Consider the following 20388-nt stretch of genomic DNA (forward strand, 5'->3'; position numbering starts at 1 on the left):
TTAATCTGACATCCAGGTAAGTAACTTTTTCACCTAGTGAAGTTAATATTGTAATAGATAATAAATACTTTGGAAGTCTAGCCTAGATCAAGATATTGGAATAAATTTTCTTTCAGCTCACTTTAAGTTCTAACAGTTTTATTTCAATGCCAGATTAATTTTCGCTGCAAACCAACTTTCCGAGAAGGAGGCTCCAGATCTCCAAGAGAAGTGAGTAATGCACAAATGACAATTTCCTTTTTTCTTTTCATTTGACATGTGTGCTGGTCCCCCTGGTGTGCAGCTGCAGAAGTGCTTTGAGATTGAGAGAAGTCTTAGAGAACTGGTTCCCAGTGGAATATGTTCTCCTCTCCAGAATAAATGTAAAATGAATTACTTACTCTGACAGAAAACATTTCACCTTTCTGTTGTCTTTTGTCCATTCATTCAGTTATTCTATCTTTTTTCTTTTATTTTTTCTTTTGTTTCGTTTTTGGTAGGATTTATTTTCTTCCTGGCCTTTGAGCTGGTATTTTAATTTTTGTTTTAAAATTATTTTCTTCTCCTTTCGCTTCCTTGCTCTTAATATTTTTTTCCACCTTTAGAAGTATCTTAAAGGTAAAATCAAAGATTTAAAAGCCTGAAAACTGAGGAAGTAATTCTAGCCTTATTTCAATGAAGCTAAAGCAAACACCACCTTGTCCTTATTCCGCCTGAAGTGTTGATGGTTTCTGAGGTTTCCTGCAGTTCCTGCTGCACATTTTGCTCCAGGAATTCCTCAGTTGGCTGAAGGGACTTTTTCCTTGGTGCCTGTTAAGAAATTTCACGTAATGGTACCACTGAGTGCAAGGTGCCTGTGCTTCCTATAACACATCTGTTTTGTCCTTGTTTGCAGAACTTTGTGCGGCATCACTGGGTGCACCGGCGGAGGCAGGAGGGCAAATGTAAGCAGTGTGGAAAGGTGAGATTTCCTGCACAACACAAGCACGACACAGGGCACTTAGGAGTTCAGGGTAACCAGTAGGTCCTTCTAGTCACTGCATTTTTTTCTATCACTTGGCCTCTTTTAATAGCTAATGACAAGGTTGAGATGTTGAGCTTTACAGTTCTGATTCCCATGTGGGAAGAGAAAGGCAGCTGCATCCACAGGAATGAGCACATCATTTGTCCTGGGAGGTTGTGGTGTGCTGGCTGCTCAAAGAGAGGAGGAGGAAAGCTGTGACTCCTTGAGCCTTAATTGCTAAGCTAGCCCTATACTAATATGATCTTCTTGCAGTGCTGTCCTCTGTGCCAGAATTGTGATGGCCTATTTTTTAGGCTCCTGGAACAGAAAGACTGTTGCTGTCTTTCTGCCCCAGCAACCTCTAAGATCTGTGAGACTGCTTTGTGTCTCCTCTGCTTCATGGATTGTAAAAGTTTATTTCTAAAGAACTATCAAATGGAGGAAGAAGTACTTTAGTTACTGAAGGTCTTCTGAAATATTATGAACCCCTGGAATATATTGGGAAATATTTAAAAATTAGATTAACAGGGATTTAATTTCCTTTCCTTAGCACTATATTATATTTTTACCTCGCTCTTTACAACTAGCAAGAAAGTCCAGGTCTTGTCTCTATGGCACACACAGCACTTCAGTCAGAGGAAAATGAGATTTGTATCTGGATACTCATGCAGATTGTCAGCTATCAGCTGCAATAGGACATGCAATAAAAATGTAATGCCCTTTTATACAAAGTAGAATGGGAATGGTGCAGCAAGGCAGTTTGCACACAACATTTTTAGGGTATGACTTTGCCATCCTTCTCTGCCTTCTTGGCCTGGGTCTCCCCTACAGTCATTTGGAGTTGATTTTGCAGTGAGAGTACATACTAGGTATCATATCAAAACTTGTGCTGGGTATGTCCCCATGGGCAGTCTTGGTTGATATAGGTCTTCAAATCCAACCATCAAAAAGAGAATATAGAAAACTTCAGAAAAAAAATCTCAATTTTCCCCTTATATAAGAAATATTCAGTTAAGAACAACATAAGTATGTTGTAGTAGGGTTGTTCTTTGCCAGGAAACAAAAAATTAGAGAAAATTATAACAAAAAAATCAGTTATATTTATTGGCCATGCAGGCTTCTATTACAGGAAAATGCATGTGCTCTACTATAACATTTCAAAAACCTCCAAGTAAGAGCCACCTTTATTATTCTTTGTCTTGCAAGAAAATGGAAATTATCATTGAAACAGAATGACAGTATCTTTAAAGCAATAAAAAAAAGTATTATTCATGGAATACTCAAGGATTCTGGTAGATCTCACTGTTGTGTTATAGCCCCATGCCTGGAACGGGATGGTTAAATATTTTAATGATCATTAATTACAGTTCAAATAAAGCAAGTTTTCATCTCATGCTTCAAATCATAAGTGGATAGGGATTAATGCACTCCATGTCCTTAGCATAGCCTTGTGGCTTTATATTCTGTGGGCCATTATGTGCCATGGCTGATGCTTCCTGAAAAATAGAGTATACAGGAGTCTGTCAGTGTTCAACCTTAGATCAAAAGTGCAGTTTGAAGGAATTTTTCCTTGTTATCACCACTTGTAATGGTTCACATGAGAGACAGTCTTGTAGTAAATGAATTTAATTCCTTTTAGATTAAACTTAATTGGAAGTTCACTGTACAGTTACTGGTGGGAATTCAGTCCACAGGACCAGACTGCAGATAATTCAAAGTAAAATTATCTGAAAATGCTTGTGTGTAATCCGAGTACTAACAGAGCCTATGCTACCCTATTACACATTACTTGCTTGTGCAAATACAGCTTATATAAACTCGTCTAGGCTTTAGGTTTTTACTTTTCTTCCCAAAGGTGATGTTACTCATTTATTGCTGAAGTATGATATAGAGAAAGTGGTATCAGGGAAAGGGGCCTGGAATGTGCAGTGTAACCAAGAAAACTATTTCTGTTCTTCTCTCATGAATTTCCAGATATCATGCCTTTATAGTTAACAGTCTATTATAATCACTTCCCTGTTGTCTTGCCTTGTTGAACATTGAGTTCATGTAAAGGTGTAGCATTTACAATATCCTTTAGCAAGAAATTCCTGAACTTAACAACATGCTATGAGAAGAACTACATTTGTTTGTTTCAAACCTGTCACACATTAAGTTTTTTCCCTAATGCTTCATAGCTGTTGTGTTTGAAAAAAAGGCCATTAAGCATTCCCAAGCCATGGCATTCATGATGCTTAAGAATCCTTTTCTTTCTCTTGAAGACATGGAAAAAAAAAATTATGTTTTCGTAGCTGTTAGCTATTTGTCACCTGAGATCATCAGAGAAATATGGATAATATTTTTCTTTCTGTAATATGACATAAAAATGCTCAGACCATGTGGTCCAGCATCCATTTCATAACTATGTGCACTAATAGAAGCTTAATGATGAATGAAAAGGGAATTTTTTCTCATATGCTTCCAGTTAGCAGTGGCTGAGGGGTTTTCTGAGACTGAGAGCACATTTTGGACCATAATGCTAAACAAACATTATTTCTTTTACCTTCTGTGGTGTCCAGAGTAGGATGTCTTCCACACAGACGCAGTATATATCTACAGTGTCTCTGTCATTGGTCCGTTTAAAGGCCTGTGGACTGATGCAGGGCTGCATGTAAAGTTAGTAATGAAATTTCTAGTGCTTGAAAGGCCATTCTAGTTCTTTCTTATTTTAGCAGAGATCACCATCCAAGTGCTTCTGTTGCAGTCTGTATTTGAGTTGTAATAATACCTGGCTCTTCTACAGTTATGCTGCATTATGGTATCTCTAAGAACACTAAAAAGAGAAAATCTTTTGTAGGAAAGTACTTGCAAAATGTTATTAGTAGCCCTAACACTGCTGTGAACATAACCTTTAATAGTAAATACTTGGGTGAATATAAATAAAACATATCAGAACTAGTAATCCTTATGTGCTGACTGTAGTGCACAGCTGTCTATGTTAATTTGTATTTTTATCCAGACTATTCAGACTGGTTGGATTACCTAAACAAGCTGGTTTTGTGACCTTTTCCTACAAGTACATTTTTTATGATGTGCACAACTGTTCATTTCTACAGGAGTAGCTCACAACATAAGGTTTCATGTGTTGTAGAGGGTTACTGGAGAATCCGTGCTAATCATATACTGTTAGGCTGGTGTTTTAAAAAGCTGAAAGTCATTTTCTATCTCAAAATTTCTCATTTGGTGCAGAAGAACTCCTTGCATGATTGAAGACATCTGAAATTCAGTGTTTCTTCTCACTCAGAGAAGGCAGAAAGATGATTTCTATGGAGGGTTCCTATGTTTCAGTCCAATAGTCCCTGACAAATCTCACTGTGATTTACGGTGCACAGTTTATTTTATCAATTTATTTGTGAAGCTAGCTTTCAAATAAATGCTATCTTACCTGAAACTTTTATCCTTAGGAAGAATTAGTTCACATTTGTAAAGCAATTTGAGGAGGGAAAGTGGTAGTTTATTGCTACTTATCATTAATATGTTTTTATTGCTGTATAATTTTCTCTAATGATTCCCTAAAAGCCAAATGACTTACTAAATAAATGAAAAATGATCTATCCAGAACCAGACAAGCTGCTCAGTCCATATGTTTAAAATGCATAGCTGATGGGCTGTGGAATTAATGTACTGAATTTAGACTTTTATTATTGGAGATTTTGGGATAGAAGGGTTTTCCCATTGATGTTATGAAGCAGAAAAAAAACCAAAACACTTTGTGCCCATGAGGGACTGAAATAATTATTTTTATTTTAATGCACTTTGGAACAAAGAGTAGTGAGATTTTTTAGAAACATTGTGAGCACTAGAGTAAGTAAATGAGGAAAGAGTGTTTTGTCCAGTGTCAGACCTCTGTTCCAGCACTTTTATCAAGTTAGTCGCTCTGTTCTTGTGCCCACACTGAATGGCAGACAAGATGTGCCCAGCCAGAAGTATCTGGCCGGCTTTTCTTTGTTAAGCCACTTCACTACACTCCATTGCTAAACCTGAATATGCCAAATCACCATCATTATGAAAAATCTACGCTTTGAATTTCTCAGAATGTAAATCCTGAGGCATTAGGGGAAGGACTGAAACAAAACCCCAAAAATCTAGCCAGAGGTAACACAAGCCTTTTCAGGAGTTGGTCTTGGTGATGAGGTCCGTGTGGCAAACTGGTTTGAGTACAGTCTGGGGTCACCTGTAGATGAAGCTGCAATATGTACTTCTGCATTCTGTGCAGGCAGGTAGAGCCTCCTCCTGTTCTGACGATCAATAGAATTGTTCCCTGCCACCCTGTATAGACAGATTGTAGCTCAGCCCCTCACTTCAGAAGACCAAGGCATCTCTGCATGGTTTTTTTGGTTGTTTATTCAGTTTTCCTTCTTGGTGTGCTTGACCTTTTCATTTCACTGAGCACTAATAGGCTCATTTGCCCTGTGGGGAAAAAAGGACTTCAGTAACAGAATCAGTGAGGCAATGATCTTTTAGACATTACTAAAGAAGTTTCTAACCTTTTTTTTGCACTGGGTCTTGGGCATTTTCCAGCATGTAGCAGATTTAGGTATTACTCAGCTTGTTAAAAACCTGGCTCACAGATTCATCACTTGGTAGAGAGATTGAATTAGAAAATTCTAGGTAGTGATGGGCTACTTACAGAGGTAGAGGACTGATGGAAGGCCATGAATAAAGGATCCAACTGCAAATCTAAAATCTAAGCAGTAAAGACAACTGACAAACTGTTCACTGAAATTGTGGACTTTCCATCTTTCCAGCCATCAATCCAATAAATTTTTTTCTCTGACTAAAATAACCTTTAACTCAGCTCAAAATTACAGACTCTATCTTATTTTTTGTTGCTTGTGTTGCATGCAGAAGGATATATATATATAAGCCAATTGTCTTTTCCAGACTTAGAATTTACAGCAAAATCATATTGTATTCTATAGAAAGAAGCTCCTCTCTAGGAGAATAATCCCATTTTCTGGATGGGATGGGCTTTTTTTGCTTTAAAAATGCAAAGGAATAATTTATTTCAATTGTGAGATCTGAATCAAGACATAGTGATTTTTCTTTGGAACTTACTGGAAAGATTTTAATCAGAGTCAGTTCAATAAAACTATAAACTTAATTACTTCATTCTCCTGTTAGAGCATTCCCAGAGAGACATTGTAGTTAATTTTGTTCTGTCATTAAAAAAAAAAAAAGGTAATCCTACTCTGTAGTAAAAAAGGAAAATTCGAATTCTTGTTTATATTTAGAACAAACAGGGTTGCAATGACAGAACACTTTGTTCAACGGAAAATCTGAAAGTCTGTAGAAATCCATTAAAAAAATAAAATAGACATTTCTTCTCTATTTATTCCATTGTTTATAACTACAAAAAAATTTAAGGAAAAGTGAAAAATCTTGCCAAAATACTTTTAAAGATTTTGTGAATATACCCCAATGCAAAAACTTCTCTGTTATCTCCTGAAATTGGTTTATCAACCAAAAATCTGCTTGCCTAGCACACTCACTTGGCTAGAGTTAGAGATATATATTTTCTTATAGTCAAGAGGAATTGAATGCATTTTTTCCCCCTGGTTATTCTAGGGTTTTCAGCAGAAATTCTCCTTCCATAGTAAAGAGATTGTGGCCATCAGTTGTTCCTGGTGCAAGCTGGCGGTAAGTGGAAAATATTTCAGGAGAATGCTTTTAACTAGGAGTGATTGTGGGGTTTTGTTGGTGTTGTGCTTTTATTTGTCTTGGTTTGTTTTTGCTTATATATTTTTATTTATTTTTTTTCTAAGAGGGCATGGCTTAGGAAGATAATCTTTAGTTACATGTCCTAAATCTCCATATGTTGAATGACTTGAAGATGATGGCATTGGGAATATTGCTCCAGTTTTTATACCATCACCCTCTTCTCCAGGCTTCCCCTTTGTATTTCTTGATTCTACTCTTTCCCTCTCTTCCAGTTTCATAACAAAGTCACCTGTTTCATGCTACATCACATTGAGGAGCCATGTTCCCTGGGGGCTCATGCTGCTGTCATTGTGCCTCCCACCTGGATCATTAAGGTGAAGAAAGCTCAGGTAACTGCATGCTGATGTCTGTTTCTGAAGCTGCCTGGCTGTGCAGGGCCTGTCTGGCTGTGCAGGGCCAGCCTGGCTTCTCTGCTTGGTCCTCCTTCACCAAGGCATGCTTGTTCAACCCTGCCTCTATCCCTGAAACCCAGCATACATCCATGGTGGTTATGAACCTGTATCCTCTTTCCCCTCCATCAAGTCCTTCAGTAAATTTCCCTGTTTGGGATGATTAGCAGCAAACATGACTTGTTCTGAGCTCATTCAGCTCAGAGTTGTTCCTGTAACTGTGAGTTCAGCAAGCATACTGCAAGACATCCCCTGTGTGGTAGGCATGTTTCATTAAATAGAGCTGAGAAAATAAAGGGAAAAAGTTCACAAACATCCACTTGAACTTCAGTAAGAACTGGCTATGTCTGGACTGGCATCCCTCTGAATTTGCCTTTAATGGATGTGTAAAGAATCAGGTCTTACACCAGTGCTTGCACAGTCAGCAGTAAACAAACCCACCCGCTGATTGAGCAGCACATAACTTGTGATGGGTGTGGTAGGTCTTGGAGTGGGTAATTCACTGCTGAACACAACAGGGGAAAAAGATACCCAAAAGAGAGCTGGCCAAAAATTAAAAGAGGGTTCGCATCTGCAAGAATAACTTTTTCTTTGAAAGTTTGTTTTTATTCCAAGTTGAGCTGAAAGAAGCAAACACTGAACATATCAAGGAGTCAGAAATGCTGGTTAAATTTGTATTTCAGAATAATATTCTTTATTTCAGTCCGTCCTTGGGATGTGACCTGGGCTTTTTGACTCTGCCTCCTGGCTGTCAAGGAGCAGCTGAGCAGTTCAGGCTGTAGCCAAGGCACTAAGACAAAAGTAGTCCATGAAACCAGAAAAAGGCCAGAGGCCTAAATTGTGCCACTGCCTTTAGTTCCAGCTTAGGGATGTGACGGATTTGGGCATGAGTAGGAAGCTGGTTCTTCAAGACAAGGTGCAGAGGGAAGGGGAAATATAAGGGTAGAGTTAGCAAAAAGTCAAACAAAGAGGCCTCTGTTTCTCCTGTAGGTCAAGAGAGAGCATAGTAAGATTCCTAGCCACCTACACTCTGAGAAGAAAGGCTTTTTGCCATTTGTAGACTTTCCCCCACGCTCTTCTTTCTCTGTTTTATTCAGTCTTCTCTAGAGAAATACTTTTTTCTCTTTTGTTGAAGAATGTTTGAGTCCTTGGCAGGTACTTAATATCCTTAGCTAATTTTCAGCAACTGTATGGTATTTGACAGATGTATCCATGTTTAACCTTATGAAAATAAGTTTTTCTTCAATCCTTTTAATTTTATTTTATCTAATTTTTAGTTAAAAAACCCCAACAAACCCTGACATGTTTTGGCTTTTGCCCAAAGCAGGATATCTTCCTTATAATATTTGTAGATAATTTGCATTCTTTTCTTTATTTTTTTTAAACTTCAAATTAAAAAATAAATCTAATCTAGGTAATTATAATTTATGGGAAAAATATTTTAAATAAAGGCTTGGAATGTTAAGCCAAAAGAAAGTAGTTGTTAGCTTTGTGTACCTGAGTCATGAGTGCAGAAAAAGTACTTGATTATTAACTTGTAAGCACATCTGCAGTCCTTGAAATTCATGGTCAGTAGCATGCAAAACCTTATCTTGAGTAACTGGAGCATTAAATAGATCAAAATTTTATTTAAGACAGACAATGGGTGCATGAGACTTCCTAACAGCACCCATTGGAGTTATGGGAAATGCATCCTTATTACTTTAGAAAATAATGATTCATCTTTTGGATGTGTTTTCAGATTTTTTGGCATAAGTCTTGTTTTCTTATTTATTACTTTCTTAGGAGATATTTTTCCTCTCCTGCTGTTTCTGGCCAGTTCTACTTCTATGTATTATGACTCTCTTCACCCTATAGAAATGTTTAGTAAACACTATGAAATATTCACATCACTTGATCCAGAGAGTACAAACACAGTATTTACAAATTGTTGTAATTTCACATTTAAAAAAATGAATGTGTAACCAACAATCTGTTTTTCACATATTCCACAGTCAGAATAAATATAGCTAAAAGATTTTTGGGTATAAAATATTTCCTCAGCTCTAATTAACTACTTACATTGGTCACAGACAACACCTGAACTGAATTCTCTGCTCATATAAAATTGATTTTCATGGTGCCTGCATCCTGTTTGTTTGTGGTTTCTTTTAAGTAAATAAGATGGCATTTTATAGCAAAACCTTGCCCTGTTTTACAATTTTTTATTTTTTGACTGCCACAAAAATGGTTTTCCCATGCTTATTTTGTACAACATGGGTCACCACCTTTCAAATATTAGGCTTGCACAAAGATCAAACTCTGTTTCATTACCAAAAATGTTGTGCTAGTGAAGCATCAGTTTAATTGTTTAAAAACAAATTTATGCTGACAATCTGTGGTCTCAATGGGAAGCTTTTGCTTCTTGTAAGCAACTGATTTCAAGATGAAGAATATTCAGAATGGTTCAAACAGTTTTGGAATTGGTGGTAGCCCAATGTGTAGTGACCTCCTTACATGAATGGGAAACTCCCAATACCTCTTCCATGTTATCTGTAATGTGAGCCACTTTCTGTAACTTTTCTACTGATTTCTGTATTGTTAGCAGTGCTTTGATACCAACTTTGTTTTCCTGGGGTTCAAAACAACAGGTCACCCTTGCTGACTGGTGGTATTTTGATATAGGTGAGGTTTGGTAGCCAAAGGGGTGTTAGCTGTCGCAGTGGACTTGCCATATGCTTGTTTTGTGGGAGAAAAGTAAATGATAAGAGGATCTGACTGATGGATTTGCTGATTTAATCTGTCTTCTGTTTGGGAAGACAAAGGCAGTAACTGTAAAATTCCAAGGTTTTTCTGTTCAAGGTGAGTAAACTTGGTGTTTTCTTCTCCTCCTTTGAGGACTGTGAACTCGTTCTAGTGAATACTTACATTTCCGGGCTTATTTCTTTATTTCCTTGATTGCTGAGTGCAGCTGGCTTGTCTGATAGTGGTTTGAGAAGAACCAGAAGATGGTCAAGATTGACCTTCCCAGATGCTGTTCATTGTTAAAGTAATTTGTAAATCAGTGTGCTAAAAGCCTTTGAAAACTGAGGATGAAATGTTGTGAAGGAAAAGGTTGAAAGGTTTCATTGGGTTTGTCTGAGGTAGTCCATGGCCTTCACACCATCCAACACCATACAAGAAGGACTTCAATTCCTCTGTTCATCTCCCTAAGCTTTCTGAGAGCTATACTGACCATTCAACAATATGAAAAATCTCTTTTTGAAGATGGACAAAATGACATCCACAAAGGAGAGGTTTCCTCTTTAGAGGGAAGTTAGGATTTACTTATTGTGCCCATTTAAAGGTATGCTTTGCTATCAGGTACCTTGCTGAATACCATTTTATGTTTACAAAGCACTCATTACCTTGTTCTGTGAACAAGATATTACATATCCATGTCTTCACTTCAGTGTGCAAAGACTGCTGATACTCTTTGGCTGTTATTCTGCTGCATGTTTGCAAAAAACCCTGCCTATGTTTAAGCAGCTTTTTGCAGTTCATCTGCTATGGACACGTGGTTGCAATTACTGTAGCAAAACTTTAGGTTCTGTTAACACTGTAGGTGAAGGCATGTTTGAAAAAAAAAAAAAGAAAAAAGAGGTGAAATAACATTGTAGAGATGCAGCATTTAGTGCCTTTTTGAGTATGGAAATGAAAATGGTTATAATCATGAATGGAGGCTTAGCCTTAAACTATTTCTTTGATATAGCTGTATGCCTTTCCCCAACCCACTGTTAGGTACATTTAAACATTCTTTAAATTATTCTTTTATAATTAGTCAGAGTTTTACTGAACTGTCTTTATCCTTGGTATGTGTGTGAGCTTTCAGCACACTAACAAGAGTGTGGATAGACTAGATATCCTCTCTCTGACCTGTGTTTTGCACAAATCCAGGGAGAATCCTGCAGAGAATGCCTGAGGAAGTGGGCTAAGGCCCCCATGGGAGGCAGCTTTGAATGTAATGCCCCCATATCTTTCTGTTGACATCAAGACCTTTGCCTGCAGTCAATGTGACTCCTGAGGTAGGGCAGCACTAGAACATGCAGATGGGATTGCTGATACACTTGGCAATCAGTGCATTCTTTATGGTTTATTGTGCTTTCAAGATCACTTTGTATCAGAGTAGAGAAGATGATGGACATATGAACACTTCTTTAGGTGGATTCTCAAAATACGGTCTAAAAGGGCAAATTCCTGTTATTGCTCTACAGAGCTGCCTTGCCTTCAGTATTTTCAGTAAGAAAAGACTATTTCCTTCCCCAGAAATGCTGGGGGCTTGGGATCTTGTGCTCTATGGCAGGCTTCTCTTAGTCTATGTGATAGAGGACAATGCCTTTAGGCATTTCGGTTAGATAGCTCTTAGTTTTTCTTCTCAGATATGTGGAAGCATTAACTTGTGTATCTGGCGTGTCATATTCAAATCTTGAAATTCTGAAAGTGGTTGATGTGTATTAAACAAAAGTTAGTAGCGATTCCTGTTGATGCTGGATAGTGAGTAGGATTAAGAATAACCATCACTTTTTACAGATTGGATGATCTCTGCTTGTTGACTTTCATTATTGGTACACATCTGATCAAGGTCAGGGCAGAAAAGAACTTTTAAATGAGCTGAATGAATCTTACTTTCCCTCTTATATCCAGGACAAAAAAAAAAAATCAATGAACTTTCCTCTAATTCTTCATGCTACTTTATTTCCTGGCGATGGTTAGACTAGAATTTGAATTACTGCAAAAATATTTGGAGTATTTAGTATAAGACAAAATTTCCATTATGGAAATGGTTAGGGTTTCCTGCAGGTATAACTTCAATTAGTGAATTAAAATAAATAAAAAATAAAATTTCTTTTTTTTTTGAACTGTTCTTATCACACCAGAACACCTTTTTGCTCCATGTTACTGAGCAGACTGTCATCTGCCTGGAGAATACCTTAACATAAGTTCTATTTTAATAGGTTCTGCAAAAATACAAGCACTTGTACCTTTTTTTTTCCTGTGTAGTTGTGTAGTTAAGTGGTGTTATTATTTAAAAACACAACAAAAAAAAAAATCACCCCACAAACACCTTCTTAAATCCTTAAAAATTAGCAATTCAGTTTGTTCCTTAGCAGATGATCACACAAGTTTCTTGATAGGCTGGAACTGACCCTACAGTGCCAGCATCATATGCCATGGTGGCCTACGTTATGTTGAGTCATAATGGTTGCCAGAGCTAAAACTTGTTGTTTTCTTTCCTTAAAAAAAAAAAAAAGCAAACAAAAAAACATGAAAAATACCTTATTTATCATGTTTTTTTATTACATCTTTATACAGGTGGTCTCCATACCAGGAGACGAGCCTGATTGGGCAGGAGACTGGAGCCCCGAAGGGGAAACGGGCGTCTCCTACCCCTTTTGGGAGGGTTGGCAGGTACAACATGTGGTGTTATGTGAGTCTATGGGAGCATCTGATCTTTTCTCCCCCCTCACAGCGTGGGAAAGTTTCCGGTTCCAAAGCACCAGTCTGGTCTCCGTGTGTGGCTTTCTCCATAAACGGTGGTGTGGAAGTGTAAAGCATGCAGCGCATGTAATTTAAATCTCGAGCATGTGCCAGATACTCTTATCATTCTCCAAGTGGACATGCATGGAAGAGCTTCGTAAAGGGGCTCTGTCTGGGCCTGTCTTCTAAATTTTGTTTTGCTTTGCATGTATTCTTTATTCTTTGGATGTAGAACTCCTTAAAGGCTTCAACACGGCGAAAGAAGAGAACGTCCTTTAAAAGAAAAGCCAGCAAAAGAGGAAATGAAGTAGGTATTCCTGTGCTTTGGAAATCATGCTCCTTTTGTTTAAATGTCTAAACACAGACTTAGAAGTTTTTAGACTTTTTTTTTTTCCTTTTTTTTCCACTGAAGTGTTTAATATATTTTTCCCCTGGGAAATTCCATGATATTGAATATGCTGTTAAAAGAGATGAAATTCATATGAAAAGTTTTATTTTCTGAGTTGATTTTTTCAAGAAACAATGTACTGTACTCCAGAAAGACCAGCACCCTAGTGAGAGTGTTCCCTTGGAATGGAAGATACTCAGCTCACATCCTTTGTTTCCACTAAGTAGAACAGGGGTGTGAAACTGGGGTTATGAAACCCACTGATGCAAGGCTGTGATCCAGATGTGATCCATTTTAGGATGTCATCTTCAGAGGACCTCATATTAAAATTGGACCACGGAGAGAGAAAACAGTTTATTGATCTATTGGTTTATTTACAATGTGTCTATAGAAGACCTTGCTTCCATATCCTTCCAGTAAATTAATTATATAGACAAACAGCCTCATGGGAGAGATGGAGGGAGACTCACCCCTGCATAGCCAAGGCTTTCACATCCTTTCTTGCATTTCTTGCAGACCAGAAACTGGAATCTGTGTCTGTAAAAGTCCAGGACAGTGTCCTCATTACTGGACTCTGGGGTGTCCTGCAAGGGCTAGAGAGTAGGGAGGCAAATAGTTTTCTCATTGATGTGTCATGTTGGATCTGTGGCATTTGTTCAAAGGTGGGAAAGCAGCAAGACCAAGAATTTGATTATCTGCAAATAACTATTTATGCAACTTGTCTGTTAGATGAAATTAATGGAATAAGTAACTGTTGTGATTCTATTTTCCTTTGGAAAATCTGTGTTAGAAATAACACTGTCTCTGACACGTTATTAGTATTGTGTGACTAATTGTGGGGAATAGGGTCAGAAATAATCTTGAATGAATTTTTAAACAGTTGTAAGCTACCCTGAAATGCTATTTCCCCCCTCTTATTTTATTCTGTTGTCTCAGTTGGATAAATTACTCTCAGCTGGGCTCCACATTGGCATTGGCTTTAGTATTTCCAGTACCTGAGGTAGTTTTGCCAGAGCTAGGTTGGGTCTTCTGTGTGTGCTCTGCCAAAGAAACTTACATTGTTTGTACTAAAGCTGTTTCTTGCTTCTGTTTCTCAGGATAACAAAGGGCGGCCTTTTGTGATAAAACCTATCTCCTCTCCACTCATGAAGCCACTGCTGGTTTTTGTCAATCCTAAAAGTGGAGGGAATCAGGTAAGAGTATCAGCTGGGTCTGGATTGCAAAATTTAAGTTTAATGTTTATGCAAATTACTCTATTTCTTGGCCAGTCAGAAAGGACTCTATGCCTGAAGAAGCCTGAAGACCTTCCTTAGAAGGGGTCCTTGCTGTGGAATGACCTTTGTGCTTCAGTAGTGTTGGATGATTGGAATGGATACTTGCGTATTTTGAGGGGTTGTACTCCTGTCTTCAGATTCTTGAAAGGAATCTAAAATAAAAGTTTGGAGGTTTTCAGAAGATTTCATCTTTCCACAGAAAATCTGGTTTCCAGTGAAGCTTTTAGACTTTATCCAAAAAGTGGTTTAGCTTTGCTAGGAAAGGCTGTTGAAATTACTGAATGTGAAATGACATATTTCTATGGCATCTAAAAAAAATCATTAGTGGTCTTGTACTGTACCACAAACACCAAGTTTCAGTGACTAAAATGCAGCTGACTTCTTCCTTGGGGTTCTCGGAATGAATACTTTAACAAGTGAATATTTTCCTGGTTCTGCCACTTTTTGACTATCAAAGAATCTGAGTGTCTTTCAATAAATAGGGCCTTGTAATAGAAAAGATTGATACAGCAGGGGCCTACAGAGCATGGAGAGCAGTATAGGTACTGCTCATTTTCTCCTCTGTTAGAATTAGAGAGGATATCAAATGAACCTGTTTAGACTGATTGAAAACAAAAGGAAAATGCTGGTTCTTCTCACAGCCTGTAGTTCAATGAAAAACTCCTTGCATTAGGAAGTTGTGGATGCTAAACATTTACACAGGCTGGAGGAGATATTTGGAAATGAAGTCCGTCAAGCCCTGTACCTCCCTCTGGTTCAAGAGTTCTCTGAATTGCAAACAGCTGAGACTGGAAGAATACTTATGGCAAATATTTAATTTATTTTTCTCTCTTCATATACCTTCTCCTAGGTACTATGACTGCTTTCTTGGTTCTTTGTGACCACAGGCCCAAGCAGGATAATAATTGGCATTGACTCCATGCTTCTCAGAAGGCTGATCAATCACTTTACTATACTATGCTTATTAAGAAACCCATCACCCTTACAGTCATGATACAGGTGGACCCACCTGGTCCTTCAATCCAAACACCATCCCCATTGGCCAATTAAGGAACCACTCTTTGGTAAACAAATCTCCATAACACATTCCACATGTTCACAACAACAGGTGCAGCAAGTGAAGATAAGAATTTTTTATCATTCTTTTCCCTGATCTTCTCACAGTCTTCCTCAGGACAATGACTGGGAAAGTTGTGTGCTGCTCTCTGTGGCAGGAGAGCTGCTGCCACAGTTCTTCACTTCAAGAAAGGTGTCAGGCAGAGGAGCCATTCCTAGGAAGGGAGAGCTGATTCCTTATGGAAAATTCCTGATGTGTACCCTCAGGCCATGTCTGAAAGGCATTCTTGAATTAGAGTACGAACTCTACAGTTACAGTTCTTAGCTCTCTACTAGTAAGAGATCCTGTCACTTTGAGTCTGGGCAGAACATGAAGGATGGGATTTAAGTGGGAATATGAATCTCAGAGTTCAATTAAATGGAAATTATACCTTTAGGTGATGGGCTGGGCCACACTGCATAAAGTGAGGGACCACTGGGGCAGCTGTACCCCACAAAGGCCTTGACTCCTGCTTCATTAGATGGCAGAGATTGCAATTATGAATGATGATCATGGTGATGGTGGAGGTCAGAGCACTGTCATTGCTTGGACATTGGGCAGCACACTATTCAATGTGATGAAGACATTGGCTACAACCTTGTTCAACTTCTTGCTGTCATGGATAGCTAAGGGTGAGGTGGGATAACAGAGATTTCTTGTTGCAGGTGGAGAGAAGCAGGAGAACAGGTTGCTGTGGGAGAGGAACCTTTGGTCTGACCCCAACTGCCTGTTCTAATGGACCATTTGTGATCTGTGTTGTTGAAATTGGTCTATATGCCTGCATGTGCACCTCGTCCTGGATTGCTATTCCACAGAGCAATCATTTGCTATGCCACTTTCTAGTTTGTCTTCTTGTTTTATGTTAGCTTTACAAAGCACAGAAAAAAAGAAAAGCAGTTGAAATACAGTGAATAATGCATGCTATTATTTCCAATAACCATTAAACTGCTCATGACTTCCCTTCCTTTGATTTTTCTCTCTTGCCAGGGCACCAAGGTTCTCCAAATGTTTATGTGGTATTTGAATCCACGCCAGGTCTTTGACCTCTCTCAGGAAGGGCCGAGAGATGCGTAAGTACAGGAGCCTTCATTGCTGTTCGCCCTGTTTCTGGCCTGGTCAGGAAAACAGGAAAAGATCTAGCTTGGCTGAATAACTGACCGTGTGAGGTTTGCATATCCAGGTTTTGGCTGCAGTGGGGGCTTTTGTGAGAAGAGTTCAGGAGCTGCCCCTCTGTCCAGAGAGAGCTGGGTCCAGATGGCTCCCAGGCTTGCCAAGGATCCCAATGCCTGACCATTCCCTAATGAATGAGCGTTCCAGAGGGGTGAGACTGCCTCCAGACTGCCCCATGACAGCACTGTACAACTGTCCCTGCTCATTGAGTAGCTAACTCAGCTTAGCCAGACAATAACTGAAGAGCAAACCTCTTCCAAGAGAGAGAGGATGTCTCTTTAAAGGGCTGATTCTTGCTGCCAAGGGCTGAGAAACCATCCTTCTGTGGTATTGGACATGGGGATACTGGCTTTGCTTAACCATCTGTTCAGAACTACTTTCACATTTTGTAAATATGTTTTGTATGTTTTTGTAAATATTATTACTATAAATATTTTACTGTAATAATGTAAAATCAAATATTTTCCTGTAGAAGAACAGTCCAAGTGTTTCCTGCAGAAACACATGCACTGCTGTTCTCTCATGATGTTTAGAAGCTTTAAGTTACACATACATTTTTCAGAGCTGCATAATGGGAAAAGGGAGGGTTAGGTGCTCTGGTTACTCAGCTCTCTACATGTGAATGTCTCCCCCTTTGCTAGAAAACATTTCATTATGGATTTCTGGGTTGCAGCAGAAGGAGCAGGACTTCAGTGGGTGCTTTTTTTGGTCTCTCCTGTTGATATTTAGATCACATATTCAGAGAAAGACTCTATTACATATTCTTGCCTTCTGTGGTGTTAAAATACAGTCACTAGTTGAAGAAGCTGTCACATTATACAAGACTGAGAAATGGTAGCTCAACAAGTCATGATGAAGAACATTAAATATTGTTTTAAAATCTCAGTGTTTAAATTTGTTTGCTTTAGGGTAAGGGAAAAATGAAAAATTTTGACCTCCCTAGAGGGAATATGAAAATCTGGGAAGATGCTAAACTGATCAAACACTTGTCAGGAGGTGCTGCCTGACATGGAGGAAGGCCTTGCCTCACATCCTTGTGGTTTCACATTTCCACCTCTACTCATATTCTTATTAATTAATATTTGAAAGTGCACTAAGTGTTGGTTACACTGTCACTCAGCAAAATGCATTAAAAATGTCTGCATTACTATTACATTTTTTCCTTTTTCCCCCCCTTTCCCTCCCTGGGCAGGCTGGAGCTGTACAGAAAAGTGCCGAACCTGCGGATCCTGGCGTGCGGTGGGGATGGGACGGTAGGTGGCAGGGACTTGGCAGTGCCATGGTCTTTGGCCAAGTGATTAAACTCCTCACAGTGGTGGGTTTCCCACCTCACCCTGCCTGCAGAGGCAGAGAGACAACACATCTTACACTTGTGAAATCTAATATGTATTTTTCAATTTTCTGTGTCATCTGCCCTGTGAATATATGGGGCCAGATTCTCATGTCCAAAGCCCTCTTTCCTTTATGCATAAAGTTTTTGTGCAACTTAAAAGGGTTAAAGACAACTTTGCTGGTCTCTCACACTATACATTAGATCTGAGGGTCTAGAAGGTGAACCTAGTGTCTGGAAGCCATTAAAACTTAATTTCTGCTCCTTCCTGCTAGGTCCTGGCAGATCCAGGTTCAGTACTTTACAACACAATTTCTGTGTTCATAGATTAGTGAATGGGGTCAGGTCTTGAAAGGATTTGTGCACCTTCATTTGGAGAAAAACTCTTCAGCTCATGGACTGAAGGTCAGGAGTGGTAATGGAGTTATTATAACTGCATTCTCTTTCCAGTACTTCAAAATATTTTAAATCCCAGCCTGTGCCACTGAGTGCTACATACACTTGAAAAACTGACCTTTAATCTCTAGGGGCCTCAGTTCCTCAACATATATTTGATGGTAATTTTAGCAGTAAGTATGGTAAGGAAAATGCATTGCTACTCACAAGAAGCAGTGATTGGACAACATGTATCTATTTAGATTTAGGGCTTGGAGAGGTGGCTGGTTTATTTTGAGAGAGCTGAATCCCCTCTCTTAATTCACTATGGCTTGAATTTCTGGGGGAATTTTTCTAGCTTCTGTGGGTTATTTTAAAACCCCAGGGGTAGGGTTATTAATATCAATGCTTCCCTTGCAAGAATGAAGAAAACAATCAGTGATAAGACCACTGCCTTGCTGGTACATGGGAAAACAAGACGTGACTGCTGCTGAATGATGAACTTTCCTTAAGAAACATGAAAGGCAGACCTTTAGCAGGAGGCATCAGCTGAGAAAAAGCTGAAAAAAAAAAAAGCTGAAAAAAAGTTTCCATCTGTTTTCTTTCCCATCTGAGGAAGGGGAAAAATTATCATTAAGATATTAAAAGAGAAGAATATAACTACATTGAATCAGACCTTCCTATTTCCCTTTGCTGAACTGTGCGAGAGGTGGCAGCACCTTCTCATTAGTATGAGTAGCACTCCACTATTACCTCTGCTACTGCTCAGTTTGAAACAAATTAATATTTAGTTATTCCCAAAGCCATTACATCTAGAAATGAAAAATCTGGCTCAAATGGACTTAATGAATATGCAGTGAGACCAGATGTTACCTCTCATTATTGAGGTGAATCAGAACTTATAGTAACTTTTCCATTGTCACTTCAGGGCAGAATTGGAAAGCTTTGCAAAGTAGTCAGAAGCTTTCTGTTTACAGGGAAATAATAGCATGTGTCATCCTGGATTGTGCAACTAATGTACAAGGTTTAAAAGTGACCTCAGGTTAAATAGCAATGTTGTGCTTATAAATTGAAATTTGTTCATCAGTTAAAAGCATTTACAAAAGTGGTGGGTATTTTGATGTCACCTGTAGCAGTGGGAGGCTGAAGCACAGATATGTGGATTAAGTCAGTGGCAATGACAATGACCAACTTCTTTAAGAAGTCCTGGCCCTAATGATGTTATCTTGACTTTTTATTTTGTCTCCTGTTATCAGTGCAGAAATATAGATATTTTGAAAAAGAGAGGATTACTTACCTTTGAAAATCCCTTTAAAGGCCTCAGTATTTTTGGTGACATCCAAGGTCATGAGAATTGTAAGTACTTGAGATGGCTGTTGTCAGACAATGAACTCAAGTAGGGGATCACATCCCAGATGAATGCTTTAATAATTGGACAATTGGTTATCATAAGTAGCTGTCTGATAAATGCCATTTGTGCAAAATTAAATTTATTTTGAAGAGACTTGGAGAAAGAAATAGCCTAGAATACTAAATAGCATCATGGTTTCTGCATTTATCAGGCCACCTCCTCTGCAGTCCTGCAAACTCAAGCTATTTTTCCTGATGGCCATGTTATGCTGGGTGTCTTTTGTGAAGCTACCCTGATTTGGATTGAGAATATCTTTGAAATCACAGTTATATTAATTGGGGCAAGAAAAATTCAGTCCATCTGTAGTCAGGATTTAGGTTTTCTGTCCTATTTAAAAGTTCACATTTGCAGTAGAAACTGGATCTTTGAAAACTGGCAACAGAAAAAAAAATCTTTTGTTAATTTTTATTAATTCTTTATCTAAAAATGCAGCAGAGGTTCTTCACCTTTTTTTTTTTTTTAAGTAACAAGTAGTTTAAGGAAGAGTCCTTTGTTTTGCAGCAAGAATTTCAGTCACCAAAAGTTTGATAACATCTTTAGCAATTATTCTTTCTCCCCTTTGAAAATTACCATTTAATGAAAACAAAACAATTTACAGTAATTTGTTCCTTCTGGCTAGATTTCTATCTGAAAGCTTTATGTAGTCCAGAAGAAATATAGAAGAAATAGCTCTCTGAAATAACTAATAGTTAGGATACAAAACAGACAGATTCATTG

The 20388-nt window shown here is 38.4% G+C and overlaps 1 protein-coding gene across 9 annotated transcripts in view; it reads left to right on the plus strand.

Annotated features, from left to right (window-relative positions):
* Positions 1 to 20388, plus strand: part of DGKI (diacylglycerol kinase iota) — a 203213-nt gene that overhangs the window by 88587 nt on the left and 94238 nt on the right. For 4 of the 9 annotated variants that reach the window (XM_021552019.4, XM_085568617.1, XM_085568620.1 and 1 more), the window contains exons 5-13: positions 154 to 210; positions 875 to 940; positions 6590 to 6661; positions 6955 to 7071; positions 12463 to 12558; positions 12860 to 12934; positions 14113 to 14208; positions 16373 to 16455; positions 17748 to 17808. In XM_021552019.4, the coding sequence (XP_021407694.3) occupies positions 154 to 210; positions 875 to 940; positions 6590 to 6661; positions 6955 to 7071; positions 12463 to 12558; positions 12860 to 12934; positions 14113 to 14208; positions 16373 to 16455; positions 17748 to 17808 (723 nt within the window). The remainder of the gene's footprint in view (positions 1 to 153; positions 211 to 874; positions 941 to 6589; positions 6662 to 6954; positions 7072 to 12462; positions 12559 to 12859; positions 12935 to 14112; positions 14209 to 16372; positions 16456 to 17747; positions 17809 to 20388) is intronic. The other 5 variants (XM_085568618.1, XM_085568621.1, XM_021552020.3 and 2 more) reach the window with 3 other exon arrangements.

This window comes from Lonchura striata, chromosome 1A (assembly GCF_050655825.1).
Source record: "Lonchura striata isolate lonStrDom1 chromosome 1A, ASM5065582v1, whole genome shotgun sequence".
In the NCBI taxonomy this organism is placed as follows: domain Eukaryota; kingdom Metazoa; phylum Chordata; class Aves; order Passeriformes; family Estrildidae; genus Lonchura; species Lonchura striata.